Source organism: Rattus norvegicus, chromosome 4, assembly GCF_021556685.1.
Source record: "Rattus norvegicus strain SHRSP/BbbUtx chromosome 4, alternate assembly SHRSP_T2T, whole genome shotgun sequence".
Classification (NCBI taxonomy): Eukaryota; Metazoa; Chordata; class Mammalia; order Rodentia; family Muridae; genus Rattus; species Rattus norvegicus.
In genome coordinates this window covers 126,647,321-126,665,918 of record NC_141537.1, presented here as the reverse complement: position 1 = coordinate 126,665,918, position 18,598 = coordinate 126,647,321, and the positions used below count along the sequence as shown (strand labels likewise).

Below are 18,598 nucleotides of genomic sequence, written 5' to 3'. Positions count from 1 at the left end.
CAGAGAGTAGGAATGAGAGCCCGGGGTTGAGGAGGTCAGCTCATTGCTCTCTTTCTATGCCATTCAGCTTGTAAAAGTAACCTGAACTATTGGGAGTTCTCCACATCTGTACAGGGAATTCATGAACCAATCCTAGCTCGCTGACATAACTTGTCAAGAATGTGTTCTGTGACCAGCTGGGTCACTTCTGATCACTTCTGATCATTGTCTAGTTGGCTGGGTGTCTGGGTAGTATTTTGATGCGTTAAGGATCTGTGTAGATAAGAGGACATATGGTTTGTCCTGGGGTGCCTCGGGCTCATCTTTGGGAATGTGTGTTAGTTTTACTGAAGAGGGCCTTCAATAATGGTGGGAAGGTTGGGAAATATAGGGATTCTGTGGAGATGATTTAAAAGTTTAAATAGCTCCATCTAAAATGATGTCTACTTCTCTGTCACTCATACGGGAATGAAGCCCTTGGGTTGGGCATGATAGTGCTGAGGCGGAATGATAGAAAACCCTCCTGAGGGCAGCATGAGCTGAGTAGCTCTATATCAGAATGCATAGGGCGAGGGGAGAGAGGTCAAACACACTTTAGTGTCACCTTTTAATAAACTGTTACATGGCAGTGAGGCTCAGTACTTGGGAATATACACCAGAGTAGACTATTTGAGAGCATATGTCTTCAACATCAATGAGAAGGAAGATTCTTCATCAGGAGAAGGAAAACTACTAAAAATCCAAGTGGTTAAAGGCTTCTTTTTATGCTTTTTAAAAAAAAAATGCATCTCATCTCTGGTAACTTTTAAACATTTCTCCTGTAAGTCTGGTTTGCTTTAATAATTAGGATAACGTTAAGGACTTAGGACCATCTTTTAAAGTATACCTTGAGAGACTGGAGGTTTGGTTCCATAGATAAAATGCTTCTCTGGAAAACTGGAAGAGCCGAGTTTGATGCTGTGTGGTACCCCTGACTTAATCCCAATGCTAGGGACACAGAGACAGGAAAACCCAGTGTCTTGCCAGCCAGCCAGTCTAGCCTAAACGGTAAGCTCTGTGCCACTGAGAGACCCTGCCTCAATGACTATAGATGACACCGGATCGGGCAGTCCTCTGGTACCCTCATACACATGTGCGAGCACACCTGAACATATACCAGCACACAAGGAATATACCTTGGATATAACTTTAAATACAAATATACTTAAAGTATATTCATGGGCTAAGTGTTAAAAGCAGTACTCAGTAGAAGAAAAAGGATACAAAATGTGTCCATGGGTTTCCATTGATAGGAAGCTTAAATGCTGTGCTAAAGAGAGTCACCACTGAGGTAAAAGGACAAGGAATTGGAACTCAGGGGGAATATACAAGACCTTAGCTTCCCTGTGAATTGTTCTTTTCCTTAATTTGGTAATAATGGTAACACATTAGCTATTATATTTTGTGTGTGTGTGTGTGTGTGTGAGAAATATATTTTAGTATTTTTTTCTGTATTTCCTCCCACAACCTCCAGATCTTAAAAATGGCTCATTACATGATCATGGTATTATGTGCATACTTATGCAAATGCATGTACATGGGGGAGAGGACTGACAAAGGACCCTGTGATGTCATGTATGTCTCAGAGGCTCCTTCAGGCAGTCCCCCTTTTACAGCACCATCTCTCTTGCTGGGACAGGAATGTGTCTTGGGTGGCTACATTTTGGAATATGTAATAACGATAAGTATGTCATACCAAGAAAGAAAAAAATCCCTTGGCAAGCCAACTTTTACCACCTGCAAAGCGTGAGTTGAAAGGGATTCTTGCCCTGCATGCTTACACTGTGTCTCCCCTTCCCCCGAATGGAACAGATGCAGTGCAGACGGCTCTGGTGCAATAACGTGGATGGAGCACACAAAGGCTGCAGGACTCAGCACACGCCCTGGGCAGATGGAACCGAGTGTGAGCCTGGAAAGGCAAGTAACACGCTGTGTTGCCTGTTCTCCTGAGACAGAAACGCTCCTGACGTGGATGGAGGCAGTGTGGTATGGTGTCGTGTACTATGTTATGGTGTGTTCCAGCACACGTATTCTTTTGAGGATGAAGGTGTGGCTTACAATTGAGTGGTGTGAAACAATTTTTTTTTTTTGGTTTTTTTTTCCGGAGCTGGGGATCGAACCCAGGGCCTTGCGCTTCCTAGGCAAGCGCTCTACCACTGAGCTAAATCCCCAACCCGGTGTGAAACAATTTTAACATATAAGCCACTTAATCTCTCTTCTGAGAAGGGCTCTGGAAAGCTATTACAGTTGAGCCTATTAGAATCAAAGAAACACCATGACCCTGCTAGCCTGGTGTCTTCATTGCTATTTTCCCAGGCTTCTTACCGAGTATGTTGTTTTCTTTTATATAGTTCCATGATGCTACCTGGGACATATCTTAACCCAGGTTCTCATGAGCTGGTTTTAGTTTTAATGATTCCAACAAGTTCGTTAATATCTCAACAAAAACACACTGTTTGGGCCAGTCATAACAGGGCTCCGTGCCCTTAGGAGTATGATTGATCTGACCTTCAGCACCTGGCATGTGCCTATGAACAATGACAGTGGTCCCTCCATTTCCTCATCACACCCAACTGTCTGCTGAAGGAAAAGTCTTAGTGCTAGGTCCACGTGGGCTTGTGTCACTCAGCCTGGATGCAATCTGTGGGCACTATTTCCAAAACTCTTATCCTTCCTTTCATTTCTTGCCTTTTCTCTGTCTTCCCATTTATTTTATTTTATTTTACTATTCCCTTTGAACAGTTTTGAACATCTGAGTTCCTATGCCTCTACTTTACCTTGTAGATTTAATGATATCCAGGCTGTTTTCTTGGAAGGAGAACTAAGAAATCAATGACAGAATTTTATTCTCCCTTAACTGATTTTATACATAGGGAACTAAAAACAAAGCAAAACAAAACAAGTGTTTCCCCTGAGATCAGTCAAGTCATCTGGGGAAAACTGCCCCAAACCCTTCCAGGGTAAAGCCTGGAAGCCTCTTGCTTCTGAGAGACAGTGGGTTGCTTGATGGACCCTGAATTCAGCCCTCTGAGTGACTCCACTTTCCAACGCCAAACTTGAGGTCATGACCCAAACAGATTTTCATGACTCATCTCTCAAGGTGGCTACGATGAAAGGAAACAGAGGATGTGAAAAGTACCTGTCAAATTTTATTTATGAAGTTGGTTTTGAATTAAGTTGAGGATAAAGTCAGCTCATCTTCTCTCTTCCCCAGGGCTGGGTCCTAAAAAATTAATTCAAAGTACAGCTTTCCAGAGTAATAGCTTAGCAGGGAACAATAGACATCCTAGCTTCTGGAACTTTCATCATCTGAAAAGATAGAAAGAAAGAAAGAAAGAAAGAAAGAAAGAAAGAAAGAAAGAAAGAAAGAAAGAAAGAAAGGAAGGAAGGAAGGAAGAAAGAAAGAGGGAAAGAGTATATTCTTTGTTTGAAATTTGAATTTCTTTTTTATATATTTTTAAAATTTATTCTTATTTTTATTTTATTTTTTCACTTTACATCCCATTTATTGCCCCTCTGCCTAGTTACCCCCCCCACAATCTTTCCCCCCTCCCCTTATCCTCTGGAGGGTATCCCCTCCCCTGTGTACTCCCACCATTGCACATCAAATTTCTTCAGGGCTAGGCACATCCTCCACCCACTGAGACCTGACAAGGCAGCCCAGCTAGAAGCATATATCCAACATGAAGGCAACAGCTTTTGGGACAGTTCCTGCTCCAGTTCAGGAGCCACCTGAAGACCACGCTTCACATCTGCTACATATGGGGGGTGGGGCTTGGGGGGAATTGGCTAGGTCTATCCCTTGTATGCTCTTTAGTTGGTGGTTCAGTCTCTAAGAGCCCCAAGGGTCCAGTTTAGTTGATTCTCTTGGTCTTCCCGTTGAGTTCCTATCTCCTTTGGGGCCCCTCAATCCTTCCCCCAACTCTTCCATAAGAATTCCCAAGCTCCAGCCACTGTTTGGCTGTGGGTGTCTGAATCCCTTAGAGTCAGCTTCTGGGTGGAGCCTTTCAGAGGACAACAATGCTAGACTCCTGTCTGCAAGCATGACAGAGTATCATTAATAGTGTTGGGCATTGCTGCTTGACAATGGGATGGGTTTCAAGTTGGGCCAGTTATTGGTCGGCCATTCCCTCAGTCTCTGCTCTGTGCTCTGTCCCTGCATTTCTTGTAGACTGAATACATTTTGGGTCAAAAACTTTGTGAGTAGGTTGGTGTCCCCATTGCTCCACTGGGGTTCCTTTCTGGCTACAGGAGGTGGCCTCTTCAGGTTCCATATCCCCCAATGCTGTGAATCACAGCTAAGATCATCCCCATTGATTCTTGTGAGCTTCCCTTATCCCAAGTCTCTGTCACTCCTTAAAATGCCCCCCACATCGTCAGATGCAGATTTCCATTCATTCTCGTGGCCATCTGACCATCTCTTTTGTCTCTCCCCACACCCAATCCTGGGACCTGCCCAAACCCATTCCTCTTCCCATCCCCCTCTCATGACTATTTTATTCCCCCTTCTAGAGGAGATTCACGCATCCTCACTTGGGCCTTACTTCTTGTTTAGCTTCTTTGGGTCTGTGGAGATAGCATGGGTATCCTGTATTTTATGGCTAATATTCACTTATAAGTGAGTACATACCATGCATGTCCTTTTGGGACTCATTCACACATTCTCAAGTTCCATCCCTGTGCCTGCAAAATTCATGGTGTCTTTGTTTTTAATAGCTGAATAGTATTCCATTGTATAGATATACCACATTTTCTTTATCTATTCTTCAGTTGAGGAACATCTAGGTTGTTTCCAATTTCTGACTATTACCAATGAAGCTGCTATGAACATAGTCAGGCAAGTGTCTTTGTGGGATGGTAGAGCATGTTTGGATACATGCTCAGGAGTGGTATAACTGGGTCTTGAGGTAAAGCTATTCTCAGTTTTCTGAGAAAACACCAAATTAATTTCCAAAGTGTTTCTTGTGTTCAGCAGAATGATAGATCCTGGTTTTGCAGCAGAATGATGGGTCCTGTTTTGACATCCATTCTGTTACCCTGTGTCTTTTTATTGGGGAATTAAGTCCATTGATGTTGAGAGATATTAATGAACAGTGATTGCTTATTCTTGTTATTTTGATGTTGGTGGTGTTGGGAGACACACACACACACACACACACACACACACACACACAGAGAGAGAGAGAGAGAGAGAGAGAGAGAGAGAGAGAGAGAGAGAGAGAGAGAGAATTTCCCTTGGTTTTGCTGGTATGGAGTCACTTATTGTGTTTCTTATATGTAGTTGTCTTCCTTGGGTTGAAGTTTTCCTTCTAGTATTTTCTGTGGAGCTGGATTTGTGGATAGATATTGTTCACATTTAGATTTGTCTTGAAATATCTTGTTTTCTTCATCTATTCAGTGTTCAGTGTTTTACTGGGTATAGTAGCCTAGGTTGGCGTCTGTGGTTATTTTAGAAGTTGCAAGATATCTGTCCAGATCCTTCTAGCTTTTAGAATCTCTGTTGAGAAGTCGGTTGTAATTCTGATAGGTCTGTCTTTGTATGTTACCTGGTCTTTTTCCCACAAAGCTTTTAATAGTCTTTCTTTGGTCTGTAGATTTGGTGTTTTGATAATTATGTGGTGGGAGGATTTATTTTTTCTGGTCCCATCTGATTTTTGTTCTGTAAGCTTCTTGTATGTTTGTAGTTATCTCTTTCTTAGTCTAGAAAAGTTTTCTTCTATGATTTTGTTGAAAATATTTTCTGGCCTTTGGAGCTGGGACTCTTCACCTTCTTCTTCCTTTTATTCTTAGGTTAGGTCTTTTCATGTATCCCAGATTTCCTGGTTGACTTGTGTCAGGAATTCTTTTAGTTTTAACATTTTCTTTGGCTGATGTATCAATTTCTTCTATGGTATCTTCTTCGCCTGAGATTCTTTCTCTCAACTCCTGTATTCTATTAATGATACTTGCATCTGTTGTTCCTATTCTCTCCCCTGGGTTTTCCATCTCCAGGATTCCCTCCCTTGGTGGGTTTTTTCCTTTTTCCTGTTTCTTTTTCCTTCTATTTTCATTTTCAGGTCTTGAACAGTTTGATTTATTTCCTTCACCTGTTTCATTTCATTTTCTTGTATTTCTTGAAGGGATTTATTAGTTTCCTCTTTAAAGACCTCTACTTGTTTGATTGTATTTTCCAGTATTTCTTTAAGGGATTTATTTATTTCCTCTTTAAAGGCCTCTATCATCTTTATAAGATTGGATTTAAGGTCATTTTCTTGTGCTTTGGTTGTGTTGGGATATCCAGGGCTTGCTATAGTAGGATAGCTGTGCTCAAAAGGTGTCCGATTGCCCTGGCTATCTGGATGACTTTGGTCTTGGATGTGTCCTGTTGTAGTAAGTATTGGGAGGGGGGTTAACCTTGATGGCCTGGTGTGGCAGGCCTCTGATGGGTATCCTTGGGCTGTAAGGCTCCAGATGCACAAGTCTGATGAAGGTGGGCAGAGAGGTTGTGGGAGAATGGAGGTCCACCGAGGACAACAGACTACTCAGGGCCAGTTTTGAATTTCTTGTGGAACATTTACCTTAGTATGTCTGGGTGGAGAGATGGCTAAGTTGTTGAGAGTACTGACTGCTCTTCCAGAAAACACAGGTTCAATTTCCAGCACCCACATGGCAGCTCACTACTGTCTATAACTCTTATGCATGTGGTATATAGACATATGCAGACAAATCACCAGTACATATAAAATAAAAAACATGAATAAAATAAAACTTGGTTTTGTCTGTGGGTGCAGAGTCACAGGCTTTTGTAGGAATGTACTTCTCGGGTTTCCACAGCAATCCTTGAAAGTCGAATATGACACTCATTCTTACACAATCAAGCATGATTTCTAAGTCCTTCTAAACACAGTAGCCCAGGGGCTGCTACCAGTTGACAGTAGATAACAGTAAGCATGATTGATCCCTGACAACTTGCTTCCTTAATTAGAGTAGAGTCAACCCAGATCACTCAGATTGACTGATCTCAACAAAATCATGGGTCATTATATGGTGGTTCTTCACCTGTCTTCTGATCCACCCACCCACTGTCTGTTTCTGACATGGGTTACTGCTGGGAAAGTCACACTAAAGGAGCACAGTATGATGAACTGACTTGTATTTAGTAAAATCATCGTGAAGGGACTCCCGAGCTCCATGCAGTTTCAGGGTTTCCGACAAATTCCGGACCACAGAAAGCCTTAGAGGAGGTCTACTGTGCCAGGTTCTCAGATTCTAGGTTTTGCAGCCAACCAGAAGAGAAAGCAGTTCAGGACACTCTCATAGCTTCTGATAGAGAGAGTGTGTGCATGTGTGTGTGGGGGTGTTCTTGGGCAACCTTCCAGAAGACCCTTCCTCAATGGTTAATGAATTCATCTTAGAGAATGGAGTTGAGGCCTGCCACAGAATAAGATACAGACCGGTGTCAAGCAGTTTTAGAAAAATATCTGTACAAAAAAATATATATATATATAAGCTTGATTTTACACTCTTGATTGTGTTTTAGAACTTTGGTCAAGCCTAATTAAAGAGAGATAGAGGGAGAGATACAGATATAGATAGAGAGATAGACACATATTCTTCATATTGTGAGGAATCTGTATACGTTTTGCAGATGCCAAAGGAGATGTTTACGCTGGCATAGGAGTTGTGATTATTGTTTGTTTGTTTTGTGTTGAGTGCTCAGATTTGACAGTGTAGTCCTTTTCTCCAGCTCATTCTCATTCTCTTTGTCCAAGCCCTTCCCCCACACCCCTTCCTTTCTTTCTGCCCTGCTGACTCAGCAGTAATCTATTTTGAACTAGACTTCTACTACAATGTTATTTTTGATGAATGACTCACTTCTAATGTCTCCTTATTTTCTCTGTTCTCTTGTTAAGCCCACGGACATTTTCATTTCAATCCTGTTAGTGAGCCTGAAGTTTGGAATTCTCTTGTTTCAATACTTCTTAGAGCAAACCTGACCTCCACGTCCCCCTCTCTGACCTCTTAGAAAGGTGCATGTATAGAAAATATGGTGTGAATCTAAGAAAGATTGGAGCAGAAGATAACTCATTGGTAGGAGTGCTTGCTGTGCTAGCTTGAGAACCTGGGATCATGTTCCAGAACACAACTATGCATGGCCTTCCACAGGCCTGTGACCCCAGTATTACAGGAAAAGACGAGGCTTGCTAGGAATCAGCCTGGCTCCAGGTTGAATGAGAGACACTGTCTCAAAAAGAATACGGTAGAGAGTGACACAGGAGGACACCCACTTCCTCTTTTGGCCTCTGTCCATGCAAACATGAGCTCATATACATACGACTCCGTGCTCACACAGAGACACATACTAGCACATATGTGTGCACAGGCATACATCAAAGTCTGGTCTGCTCTAACTCAATCCACTAGCCACTTAAACCTTGATTGTTGTCTTAGTTTTCTGTTGTCATGATAAAACACCATGGCAAAAGTGACTTGGAGAAAGAAGGGTTTATTTGGCTGATCATACTCCTTCACTGAGATAAGCCAAAGAAGGCTGGAGGCAGAATTGTAGCAGAGACCATGGACGATTGCTGCTTATTGGCTTGCTCCCTAGAGCTTACTTAACCATCTTTCTCATGCAACCCAGGACAGCCACAAACCACATGTGGCCTCTTGAGCATTTGAAGGGTCATTGTGGTCTGTGATGCTACTTATGCACACAGCAGGATCTAGAGACAAGTTATGGAAAAAGAGGATCAAAACAATTTTACAGTCTGGACTTTATAGTGCATATTTTTAATATTAGAACTCAGGAAGCAGTGGCAAGTGGATCTCTGTGAGTTCAAGGGCAGCCTGATCAACATAGAGCATTTCAGGCTAGTAATGACTGTCTTCAAAACAACAGACAAAAAAATCACTTCATGGCTGGAGAAATGGCTCAACGGCATAGAGGACATATTGTTTTTACTAAAGATCTGAGTCAGGTTCCTAGCACCTTGTCAGATAATCCTTCCTCAGATGCCTTGAGAAGAAAGTTAAAGAGGAAGAGGCTGGGATAGTCCAAGATTGTACTCCTCCATTCCCCACCATGTCTTCCTTTCCTAGCAGGGATCATCCCTCTGTGTCCTTCCCCTGTCTCCTGTTTGCCTCTGCAAACTACCCAGGCCTCCTCCTTCCTCCTCCCCTCCCCTCTCCCTTCCCCTCCCCCACAGAGACATCACCACAGTCCAACTCTAGCCTTCCACTTCAGAGGTTCAAGAGAGCCACAGGAGTCACCCCCCTGTAGCTGTAGCTACTGCCACTTCTTTTGTCCCCAGCTCAATTGCCTGGGCTTTATGTCACACATGAACAAAAGCAGGGATTTGAAGTAGGCTCCTCCACTCCTTGTCTTGCTGGGGAGTTTTATTGTGTTTTTATTATTATCATTATTTTTTAACATCACAGGCCTCTTCCTGCTCCAGGCTGGAGAGTCTGAAACCATCAGGACAAGGAAAAAAAATGTAATAAAGTTTAGGACTCTCTGTAATCTGCCCCTTTGCCTTAGTCTGATCCTAAGGGCTTTTGTGGGAGTGGGTTTAGAAGAATTAAGTAGCTAACCCCCCTCCCTCACTGTAATCAAAATTGGGGTTTTCAAATCAGGGCTATTAATGAAGCTTTCGATTTTAGCGAGATTGTAGGGTCTCGAAGCCTTGCTAGTAGAGTCTGCAAATTCTCGAATTCATTATCAGCAACTCTCTGCTGTCCGTGCCCCATTTCCACTCCTTGTTTTTCCAAGTACACAGAATAATTGAGCAGTTTAAAGCTGGCCGTTAGAGCTACCCATTCAGCATGGAGCCAGCCACTCACTGGCTTGTATTTTATTTTAGAGCATACTGTAAATGCAAACGCCACCTAAAAAATCGATGAGCATGATATGAAAATGCCTGCAGTATCAGTTACTCATGCTGGTTTCAATCCAGCACATGAGGGTGAGAGGGACTTAGAAATGTGTTGTATTTCCATGGACAGCTGGTCCTATGATGGCTCCCAGCTCCAAGCTCTCCCTCACTGTTCCTTTTATTAAATGCAGCACTGCAAGTTTGGATTCTGTGTTCCCAAAGAAATGGAGGGCCCTGCAATTGATGGATCCTGGGGAAGTTGGAGTCACTTTGGGGCCTGCTCAAGAACATGTGGAGGAGGCATCAGAACAGCCATCAGAGAGTGCAACAGACCAGAGTAAGTTCCAGAAGGGACTGCTGTCGCCCCTCTTGTGCAGAGAGATGGAAAAGTACTCAAAAGGAATTCTTAAGATGGGTGCTGAGGAGAGAGAGCTGGTGGACTTCCAGGGCTGGGAGACCTAAGGTACCCAAGGCACTTTAATTCCATGGTATTCTTCTCCTTTCCAGAACTGTTGCTATTCATTAAGTTTGTCCACCAAACAACTGATGCTTTTGCATTGGCTGCTCTCCATGATCCGGCAGTGTCCTTGTACCCTAGAGTTTGGGATAGCAGGCTCAGAGAGAGCAGAGAGATTACAAGTTGGCGTGTACAGCACTAACTGGGGCAAGGAGAGACACCATCAGACTTAAGGGTTCAGCACTAACTGGAGCTAGAAAGGGCACCATCAGACTTGTGCGTCCTTCTCTTGTTATTTTGCTTGCAAATTTGGCTCAGAGGTTCCTGATGGCAGGAAAAAGAACCTATCTAGAATCTGTTGATAGGAAACAAGAAAACTGGAAATAGGAAAAGAGGAATCAGAACAAAAGCCTAGTTAAGAAAGTCAGACAGTTATTCCTTCTTGGTGCTTCTAGTTTGCTTTTAAATTAAAAATAGGTCAAATTTCAAAATTACGATGAAATTTCAAATTTGTCAATTTGGAAAAAAAAAAAAAGATCATGAACTTGATTATTTCCCACTCGAGCTCTTACCATAGTAACTTCTTATAAAAATCTTACTTTAAAAAAATTAGCACATGTATGTTTCATTAAAAAAATAAATTCTAAATGTTATTTTGTCAGTACAGATGTAACAGAAAGGCTTAAATTCCTTTACATATGTATCCCTTTATGCTTGTGCACAGCACATGTGCAGGGGTCAGAGAATGACCTGAGGATGTCCATTCTAGTCTTACATGAGGGATCAAATTCAGATGGTCAGACTTGGTGGCAAGAACCCCCAAAAGTTGAGTAATTGTCAGCGCACCAGGTTTTGAGGCATTGATTAAAATGAACCATTTTCAAAATGTTGAGAACCGGTGATTATGAAAGATCCAGTAACTAATGAAGAATGCAGACATCAGTCCCATAGCGTACCCTTTTAGAAAGAATCATTAAAGGTCGACGGAAACCCCTAACTTCTCGTCTAACTCTAGAATAGAAATCCTGCCCTATACTTCCCTGTAAGTATAGGGACCAGCCCACCGTCGTTATCTCAGGAGAGAATTTTTTGGGCTAACCCAAATCTGATTCATCTAAATACATCAAACGGTTGGTACTTCTGCTCCAGCCAATGGGTAGACAAAAACGCGGCTATCTCGAAGAGGAGGATGCACCTGCGGTCGCCTTTGCACAAACTCCTTCCTAACCTTGAGGACAGTGTAAGATCCAAAGTTAACAGCTTGGGTTGTGTAACATTGAAGGGATGACCTAAGCTGCCTATACAGAGTGATAATTAATGTCCCGGTCTCCTGAAGTCCTTTCAATGTCTATTTGGCACAAAGTATCCTTAAAAGACCTTTTATCTAGAAGATACAACTAACAAAAGAAAAAAAAAAAGCTGAGTTTCCTCTAGTTTCAGTATTTGCCTACATGGAAAAAAAATATAGTAGCAGCCAAACAAATTTCTTAATTATGAGATTAATTTTTTTCCATTCTGAAAGGTTTATGGTTATAGATTTCCATATTATACGCTACACACAGATCTGATAGGAATCACATTGTCTAGGAGACATACAGTTCAAAAGGGCACATTTACATTCATTAAAGCCATATGCAGAGGGAAGGAGGAAATTATAATCTGCCTTTACACAAAAAACAAAGTCATAGACGGAGTTTGATATGCAGAGTGCTGGGATTGAAGACATGTGTTAGAGAAGGGGAAACTGGAGCTCAGGGCACAGTAAAGAGTGGGCAAGACTGGTAGCCAGAACCAAACTTACCACCTACAGCCTGCCCCTGTCTCTTTGGGATTGACATATCTCCCAGTCCCTAAGATATCTTCTTGAAAAACAGAACAAAACCTGTTTGGTTTTCCCCCTTCAAAATCCACTTCTTGTTTATGATTACTCTGAAAAATTCACTGAGACAAAAAAAAATTGTAAACTTCCTCTTGGAGCTCCATGGTGTTCTGAGATAGTTGTGTGTTCTGAGCTGTTCAAGCATTTGTGGCTGGGTTCTGAGGCCTTCCCTACCTTCGTGATGAATTTGGCCGGCTGCTGATAGCCGGGGGCAGGGGAGTTGTGTAACTTATACTCTGGGGTCACATCTGGAAAAGACATGTGCAACGTTTCATGCCGAGAATAAATTTGCACTATGGCGTATCACCAGAGTGTACCTACTTGAGCGACACAGAGAGAGGTAAGGAAGCTGGGGTGTTTTCTCCTCCTCCTCTGAAGGGGGTCAAAGGTGAACATATGGCGTGTATGCTGTTCTAGTTTATAAATCAAAACAAAAGAAGGCTGTTGGAAAGAAGACAGGGAAGGGCAAAGTGCCAAGCAGTGGAAGAGGGTGTGTTCCTGTGGTCTCCTGTGTGGAGGTCAAGGTGGAGAAGACTGACAGGAAGCAATCTAGTGGCAGTGCTGCTTTTCCTACAAAATTCTCACAGTTGAAGGACTACAGTCACTTGGGAGAAGGGAACAAAGCTTTTTGTTTCATACTTGACATACTCTCCTCAGAGCAGGTTTACCAAATCTAGGTCTGGTGATGCTTGCTTGTAACTCCGCCATTCCGGACCCAGGGGTGGGAGAATTAGGAGCTCAAGGTCATCCTCAGCTCCATGGGGAGTTGTAGGACAGCCTGAAATACATGACACCTAGTCTCAAGGAAAACAACACAGAACCCAGACATAAAGTAGCCACATCCCGTTTCACAGTTGTAAGTGCCAAGGCAAACGTTAAACTGATTTACTTAGGTTGACAGGTAAGCAAAACTGGGCCCAGAGGAGTTGAAGGGCAAGAGAATGCAAACCTGAATCTGGAGCCATGTTCTTACTAGGAAGGTGCGGGGACCTCCTTCAGGGTACTGAGGTGGGGAGGCCAATCAGTTTCATGGACAAGGGGCCCGGGACATACAAGGTTGTCACAGCAGCTGTTCTGCAGAGATAAACCAGTAGATCTTTTTCACAGAATTAGTAGTCAGTATCTTTTTTAAAATGAGCTGAATCAAGCTGAAAGACTTGAAGACTCTGAGCCCTGAGTAGATGAAGGTTGCAGAGTTGTTCAAGAAGTCTCTGTAGATGATCACTGTGGTGATCCAGTCCCAACACAGTAAGGATGCAGAAGCCTTCAGGGGCAGCCTAGAGACTTGAGGTAGAGTCACCCAGGAGAGTGTTTTGAGTCCACAGACAAGTGCTCAGTGTTAAAGATAGGATGGAACCGTAATAGGATGGACATGGTGGGGAACCTTCCATGGGATGGGATGCAAGGGACGGGGGGAGCCTTGTATCTCCATGGGCAGGGACACAGGACACAAATGTTACAAACTAAGAATACTGGCCCAACAGCTTCAGGTAAGTTCTTGCTTTAAAGTGCTCAAGTGATTTCTTCTTTTGTCATTCGCTAACTCAGAGTTGCTTCCTTAAGACCCAGCAAGTCATAAGTGAGGTCATGATAGAGACATAATTTCCAATCCATTGTGTCTGTCGTTCTCCATTTTCTCAGGCCAAAAAATGGTGGGAGGTACTGTGTAGGGAGGAGAATGAAGTTCAAATCCTGCAACACCGAGCCCTGCCCGAAGCACAAGCGAGACTTCCGTGAGGAGCAGTGTGCTTACTTTGACGGCAAGCACTTCAACATCAATGGTCTGCTGCCCAGTGTACGCTGGGTCCCTAAGTACAGTGGAAGTAAGTGTACTAGGGGTTGGAGCATGTGGCTGACAGGCCGGCATTCAGTCCAGGCATGGAAGTCACATTGCATCACGATCTTCCTCTCTAGTTTTGATGAAGGACCGATGCAAGTTGTTCTGCAGAGTGGCAGGAAACACAGCCTACTACCAGCTTCGAGACAGAGTGATTGACGGAACCCCCTGTGGCCAGGACACAAATGACATCTGTGTCCAAGGCCTTTGCCGGGTGAGTCCAGGTGACATTTTCTTCATCGAACCATCCTGTTACCAAAATGATTTGTGGCTTCCTTAATAGAATGACAGCTGCTTTTATCTGTGACTAACTCTTGGGCAGAGTATCTCAAGGTGTAGTCCATGGATGCAGTTAGTTTCTGTCTTCATATGATTCTGATGCATGTTATGCCAAAATTTGAGGAACAATATTCTGGATTTTTCTTGGTGGTTTCAATCTCCATGAGGATCTATGCAAAAGTTCTCCCCATAACTGTGTAATGCTTAAGGTTAAACCCAAGCACCTCCTTACACACACACACACACACACACACACACACACACACACACACTTATCATAATTGAGTGCTCAAGGTTAAACACCAAGAACTTCCTAACAGAAGTGTTTCCTGATTGAATTGCTTGTATTCTAGAACAATGGAAGGAGGAGACCCTAGCCTCTCCCAGATGTCTCTGTCATTTTAACTACAATTGCCTCACCCAAACCCCTGACTGTTAGTACTAGAAAAAGAGAGCTAAGAAACGCCTGGCAATGTGCAGAATCCGACTGATCTCTCAGGGCCTTGACACTATTTTGTGTTTTCATTAATCGGAAATCATTGCTAGCTCAGCCAAGCTCTAAACTGATGAAAATGGTCACTGTAGGTGGCCCCTGAGCCAATTATGGTTACTAGAGGATCAGATTTGATTGAAAGATCACCTAAGGGGCCTGAGAGATGGTTCCTTGGTTAAGAACACTAGCTGCTCTTGTAGAGGACTTGGGTAGGGTTCCCAGCACCTGCATGACACTTGACAGCCATCCCCTAAATCCAGTTCAAAGAGGATCTGATGTTTTCTTCTGACCTCTGACAACAGGCATGTGTGCGGTTGACGTACATATTCAGGCAAAACATTCACATACATAAAATTAAATAAATATTTAAAAAGAGAGCGTAACCTAGGAGGCTTACCTACCCCTCACCTTGCACTGAGAGTATGGACTCTCTTGTCATTCCACTCAATGACAACACATTGAGCTTCTCAAAGACAAGTTCTCACTAAGAAACAAGAGATGAGAAGGCTCACTTCTCCTGAGGACTTGGCTGTTGCCAGGGTCCTCCTAGGATTGGCCAGAGTTCTCCCTGGACCTCAGTGCTCGCTTTGCTAGGTAACGGATTATCCTGTCATACTTTCCAAGGTATGCAGAGAAAACATTTCAACCTTGCAGATTGCACTGCGAAACAGACTCCCAGTCTCTCCTGATAATTTGGAACATTTCTTCCCCCCCCCCCCATCTTTATTAACTTGGGTATTTCTTATTTACATTTCAATTGTTATTCCCTTTCCCAGTTTCCGGGCCAACATCCCCCTCCCCCCTCCCCTTCTTTATGGGTGTTCCCCTCCTCATCCTCCCCCCCTTGCCGCCCTCCCCCCAACAATCTAGTTCACTGGGGGTTCAGTCTTAGCAGGACCCAGGGCTTCCCCTTCCACTGGTGCTCTTACTAGGATATTCATTGCTACCTATGAGGTCAGAGTCCAGGGTCAGTCCATGTATAGTCTTTAGGTAGTGGCTTAGTCCCTGGAAGCTCTGGTTGCTTGGCATTGTTGTATATATGGGGTCTCGAGCCCCTTCAAGCTCTTCCAGTTCTTTCAATTTGGAACATTTCAACACTGGAATTCTGGTTCTAAACATCAGCAGTAGCCAGGAGTGACGTGACTTGTCCCTTAGGATGTGCAGGAGTTCCCTGGTGCGACACCAGCCTCACTGCTCTCTTTTAGCTTTCGTTGCCAGGCAGTTTTTCTCATTGACTCTACTTATTCACAGAGCGTTATGTCTCAGACTTTAATTTGTGCATGAAGCACCTGGGAAACTGGCTAAAATGCTGGTTCTGATTCACTGGAGAGGAGGGTCTAGTACAGTGCTTCTCACCCATCCTAATGATGCAACCTTATAATACAAGTTCCTCATGCAGTGGTGACCCCCAATATTAATTTATTTTTGTTGCTTCTTCATAACTGTATTTAACTACTGTTAAGAACCATAATGTAAATGTCTGTGTTTTCCAATGGTCTTGGGCTATCTCTATGAAAGATTGTGTAAACCCCAAAGGTTGAGAACCATTGATCTAGAGGTTCACTCTATCAACAGAATCCAGGCTGTCAGGTGGCTGCGGGTCCAGTGACCACATCTTAAATGGCCAACTGTGGACAATTTGAGTTCCCGACCTTTGCAAGTTTTAAAACTGATGGCTGCTTTGTCACCTTTGGACTCATGTGACAGGAATGCACGACTTGCCATTTTATTATCTCTGTAGTACTTACCACTTATTTCAATTGTTTTTCTTTTAAAAAGCAAGCTGGATGTGATCATATTTTAAACTCAAAGGCCCGGAAAGATAAATGTGGGATTTGTGGTGGCGATAATTCTTCATGCAAAACAGTGGCGGGAACATTTAACACTGTCCATTATGGTAAGGCTCTGCTCCTGAAAATCAGGGGGAAGGGAATGTTTAAACATAAATTGTTAACTTCATGTCATACAGAAAAGTATTACTGTGAAGGGCAAAATCAGCCTGGCTGTAGTATATTATTAATCTGGCTATACGGCATCTCGTGGCCGTAATTGTCTTTCTTTTTCGTTGCCTGCTTTTACTCCGTCCTTGGAGACTGCGTGATGTTCAGCCGAATACTGATTTTCTGCCAAATTCTTTGCAGGTTACAATACTGTTGTCCGAATTCCAGCCGGTGCTACCAGCCTTGATGTGCGACAGCACAGCTTCTCAGGGAAGTCCGAGGATGACAACTACCTAGGTAAGAACCCAGCCTGGAGATTTACAGGAATTCCGACTCTCTTTCTGGAGCGGCGGGCATTCACTCCTCCCTTCCTCTGTCTCCCAAGGAGAGCTTCCTTCCGTAAAGAAGATGATCATGAAATCCACTCTTTTATTTTTTTCTCCTGCATACCCCCTCAGAATATTGACCCAGGGGTTATGTTGTTGAGGCATTCAATAGCAAGGGATTTGCTTCAGATCTTAGAAATGCCCTCTGACTTTAGCACAGATCTGGAGGAGCCCTTTAAGAATGTGTGGCTCCTGTGTAAACTGACTTGCAAATGTTTTCTTAGAAGCATTATTTGACTTCATTTTTATGTTATCAGCTCTAACCAGGAGCAGACTCTTTTTAGGCCTATTCCATTTTTTTATTAATCCTGATTCCTATCTCCATTTCTCCTTTCCAAAAGAGTCTATCATGGCATTCGTTATTTAAGTCATCATTACAGAAGTCAGCCTGTTATAGGTTTTTCAATTATTTTTCCTCTCACATATATTCCTTACATCTAACCACACAACTATTTTATATCTTTTCTTATACTTAACCACATAAGTAGTCCGTATATATTTCTCACTTTTTAAAAGCACAATACACCAAAGACCTCCACTGATTTTTTTTTTAGTTGCCTTCCGACCAAGACTAACTTCAACTTCTTGCTCTTCAAATCACCTTAAATAATTATAAAATTTGCCCTCGGCCCTGTGAAAGAAGGATATGGGGAAAAGAGGAGTGACAGAAAGGGATTTGGCAGGTCACCTTGTACAACTAGGCTCCTCCTCAGGCCTCGGGGCTTGACCATAGCTGGTACTTGGCTGTAGAAACAATCAAAGCTGTCATGCTGAGTGGTCATTGTTTTTAAAAAAAGAAATTGATTTACTGTTTCTCTAGAATGTGCTGGCAGGAATTCCATTTATCCGAGTGAAGCCTAGAGAGTTCTACTCAAGCATTGGACCCGCAGAACTGGTTAACCAATAAGTGTTGAATCAAATGAGAACTTACGTGTGTGTTTTGTAATGTCTGTAAGAGCTCACGCATTTATAGCCAGGCATGCTGGTCATGCTAACTTATATGTGGCTCTGCTGCAGTCTCCTCTACTCTGTCACCGTCCCCTAGCCACTTGCTATTGTGCACCAGCATTACTTTCAACACAAGAAGACAGACTCTAATCACGAAAATCTATCGTTGTGAAGCCTTCTTTTCATGGGACGGGAAAGACAATAAGCAGAAACCGAACAGGCAGGGTCTGTATTGGAAGACGGTGATAAGTGGTATTGGAAATCCAAACAGCACACAGAAAGCAGGTTTCAAGGCTAAGGTGGAGACGAAACATTTACATCATAGGGACAGACCATGAAGAAAGTTGTTGTAGGGGAGGGAGTCTTTGTAAAGTCTTTGGGTGTGTGTGTGTGTGTGTGTGTGTGTGTGTGTGTGTGTGTGTGTGTAGCTGGTGGTGGAATGTGTGTGTGTGTGCACACACAGATCCTATCACCTACCCTGTTCTATCTCTCCTATTATTCTTATCA

At 43.1% G+C, this 18,598-nt stretch overlaps 1 protein-coding gene and 1 long non-coding RNA gene across 7 annotated transcripts in view; one reads left to right on the top strand and one right to left on the bottom strand.

Annotated features, from left to right (window-relative positions):
* The window catches only part of Adamts9 (ADAM metallopeptidase with thrombospondin type 1 motif, 9), a 171,609-nt gene that overhangs the window by 40,867 nt on the left and 112,144 nt on the right, over nucleotides 1–18,598 (top strand). For all 3 annotated transcript variants that reach the window (NM_001429136.1, XM_087657557.1, XM_087657556.1), the window contains 6 exon segments: nucleotides 1,831–1,935; nucleotides 10,064–10,209; nucleotides 13,850–14,031; nucleotides 14,123–14,259; nucleotides 16,597–16,714; nucleotides 16,959–17,054. In NM_001429136.1, coding sequence (NP_001416065.1) covers nucleotides 1,831–1,935; nucleotides 10,064–10,209; nucleotides 13,850–14,031; nucleotides 14,123–14,259; nucleotides 16,597–16,714; nucleotides 16,959–17,054 — 784 coding nt within the window.
* LOC120102343 (uncharacterized) overlaps nucleotides 2,853–18,598 on the bottom strand; it is a 32,054-nt gene continuing 16,308 nt past the window's right edge. The window contains exons 4-6 of one of the 4 annotated variants that reach the window (XR_015686909.1): nucleotides 17,832–17,887; nucleotides 16,566–16,728; nucleotides 3,149–3,327 (exon numbers count right to left, since the gene is read on the bottom strand). This is a non-coding gene — a long non-coding RNA (uncharacterized LOC120102343). Of the gene's footprint in view, nucleotides 3,123–3,144; nucleotides 3,328–16,565; nucleotides 16,729–17,831; nucleotides 17,888–18,598 lie in introns of those variants that run through there. The other 3 variants (XR_015686911.1, XR_015686908.1, XR_015686910.1) reach the window with 3 other exon arrangements.